Genomic DNA, 2,539 nt, shown 5'->3' on the forward strand with positions numbered 1-2,539 from the left:
TCTTTCATTTGTTTGAGACATGGCCTCAGTTGCAATAGGAAATGAGAGAATTGAATGGGGATTTTCTCTCCCACAGAAAAGTTGCTAAAGTTTGAAGAATAAGCTGGAAAAATGGACAGTAAAAGAGGGAAGCAGGACATGTAGGCACCACCAAGAACCATGTTCAGCATTAACTCACTGAAAGCTGCTCCTGCTCCTACTGACATCAGATGCCCTGACAGTGTCAGTGTCATTGTGATGGATGCAGGATGCTAACTGCTGCCCTGCTGTTTTTGCCACCAAAATTCCCTTCTGACCTTGTAACCATCTCTCTCTGTTTCTCTCCCTATTAGAGAACTCTGACAGGGCAAACATACATCAAGTGCCCTTACGCAAGGTGCAAGATTGATGGGGAAATGTCTTTCCAGCTTTGTTGACTTCTGGACTATGTGGTAGCCTCTGCTCACATTCAAGCATCGTGTGGTGGAAAAGGGGATCAGATGTTGTCATCTCATCAATGACATATTCAGTAGCCCCCCTTATTGGCAGTGCATGCCTTCCATGGCTCCCAGTTGATGCCTAAAATGTCAAGCGGTACTGAACCCTATCTCTTCTGCTCTATGATTTTCTTTTACATACTTACTACGTGTCATAAAATGTAATTTATAAATTGGTCACAGTAAGAGACCAATAACAATAATTAATAGTAAAATCCAACAATTGTAACAATGTAGTATAATAAAAGTTATGTCAATGTGACCTTTCCTTCTGTGTCCCCAAATATCTTATTGCATGTGACATTTTTGGACTGCAGTTGGTCACAGGTAACTGAAACCATGGAAAGCAAAACCACACAAAAGCCAGGACTGCTGTGCTGATGTTTTCACCTCTCTGACATAAGCTCCTCAAGTGTCCATCTTCCTCTTCTTCCCTTTCTTTTGTAAACTCTCCAATGGATACTTCGTCTAGATACTTATGCTGTAACTGCCCCCATGACTCCAAAGACATTTTTATTAATACTTAACAGACTTGTGCTACTAAGTAAATGTCATATGAATCCTCAGACCCTCCTCCTCTGTTCTGCTAATGCAAGTAAGTTCTCAATTTTCATATTTAATGAACGTCTACCCAGTCCCCAAGTGACACAACTCTCCCTCACTAACCATCCCATCCACAACCAATATGCCACCAGTCCTGGTGATTCTATGTTCTTGGATCTCTTTGTTCTCATCACTTCCAAAGCCCTGTTCTTCACAAGGCTAAGTAATTAGACTCCTGAAGTCCAATCACTTCACACACATTCATGTCCTTTGAGGAGCATTTTCAACATGAAGATTCCTGGGCCTCATTCTTGCACTGCTCTCAGTGTCTCTACACTGTGACCTTGTAATCTGTATTTCTTGCAAGCTCCTCAGACAATTGCGATGTGGCATCTATTTGGGGAACTCCTAGAAAACAGCAGCAGTTCCCTGATTAGCTCTCCTGACTCCAGTTGCCCCTACTTGCAGCATGTTTTCTACACACCAAATATTTAATTAAAAAATACCTCACAATGACACTCACAATTTGAAAAGTTTTTAGTGCATGCCTATAGCTTGAGAATTAAAGTTCAGAATCCTTAATATAGTACTTATTTCCTTTATTAATCATGGTCCTTTTAACACCTTTTCTTTTGGCATTGAAGTCATGCCTCAGAAACATGATTTTTTGTTAACCACCCTCAGTGGTGTCCCCACAAATTTAGCACATGCTCAGAATGCCTCTTTTTTATCTGAATCTGTTAAACCCTGCACATGTTTTGAATGAGACTCATTGTGCTTTCCTTCCTTTAGTTTCCTTCAGTTTAGAAGTAATGAATAACAGCCAATCTGATAGAAGTTTGGTTTTATTTCAACTCCTTTCTCCCAAATTCAATTTATAGTAATTACTCAGTGAATATTTATATTTATGTTTATTTACTGCATTTCATTTCAGAGGACACCACACAAGGACATGGAAAAGGAAAATGCAACATTGCTGACAGAGTTTGTTCTCACAGGACTTACACATCAACCAGAGTGGAAAATCTCCCTGTTCCTTATATTCTTGGTGATATATCTCGTCACTGTCACCGGGAACCTCGGTCTGATTGCTCTCATCTGGAATGACCCTCACCTTCACATCCCCATGTACTTATTCCTCAGGAATTTAGCCTTTGTGGACACTTGGATATCTTCCACCGTGACCCCCAATATGCTGCTCAACTTCTTAGCTGAAAGTCAGATGATGTCTTTTTCTGAGTGCAAGATCCAGTTTTTTTCCTTTGCACTCAGTGCAACCACAGAATGTTTTCTCTTGGCAACAATGGCGTATGATCGCTATGTGGCCATATGCAAACCTTTACTCTACCCAGTGATTATGAACAACGCACTGTGCATCCGGCTAGTAGTCTTATCTTTTGTAGGTGGCTTTCTTCATGCCATAATTCATGTGGGTTTTTTATTCAGATTAACTTTCTGTCACTCCAACATAATACATCACTTCTACTGTGATATCATCCCATTGTATAAAATTTCCTGCA

The 2,539-nt window shown here is 40.3% G+C and overlaps 1 protein-coding gene across 1 annotated transcript in view; it reads left to right on the forward strand.

Moving 5' to 3' along the window:
- The first annotated feature begins 1,926 nt into the window (after positions 1-1,926).
- The window catches only part of LOC100955933 (olfactory receptor 5H1-like), a 4,389-nt gene continuing 3,776 nt past the window's right edge, over positions 1,927-2,539 (forward strand). Inside the window, exon 1 of the mRNA XM_003784019.1 lies at positions 1,927-2,536. Within this exon, the coding sequence (XP_003784067.1) occupies positions 1,927-2,536 (610 nt within the window). The remainder of the gene's footprint in view (positions 2,537-2,539) is intronic.

Source organism: Otolemur garnettii, unplaced genomic scaffold (genome assembly GCF_000181295.1).
Source record: "Otolemur garnettii isolate 467f Iridium unplaced genomic scaffold, OtoGar3 scaffold00009, whole genome shotgun sequence".
In the NCBI taxonomy this organism is placed as follows: Eukaryota; Metazoa; Chordata; class Mammalia; order Primates; family Galagidae; genus Otolemur; species Otolemur garnettii.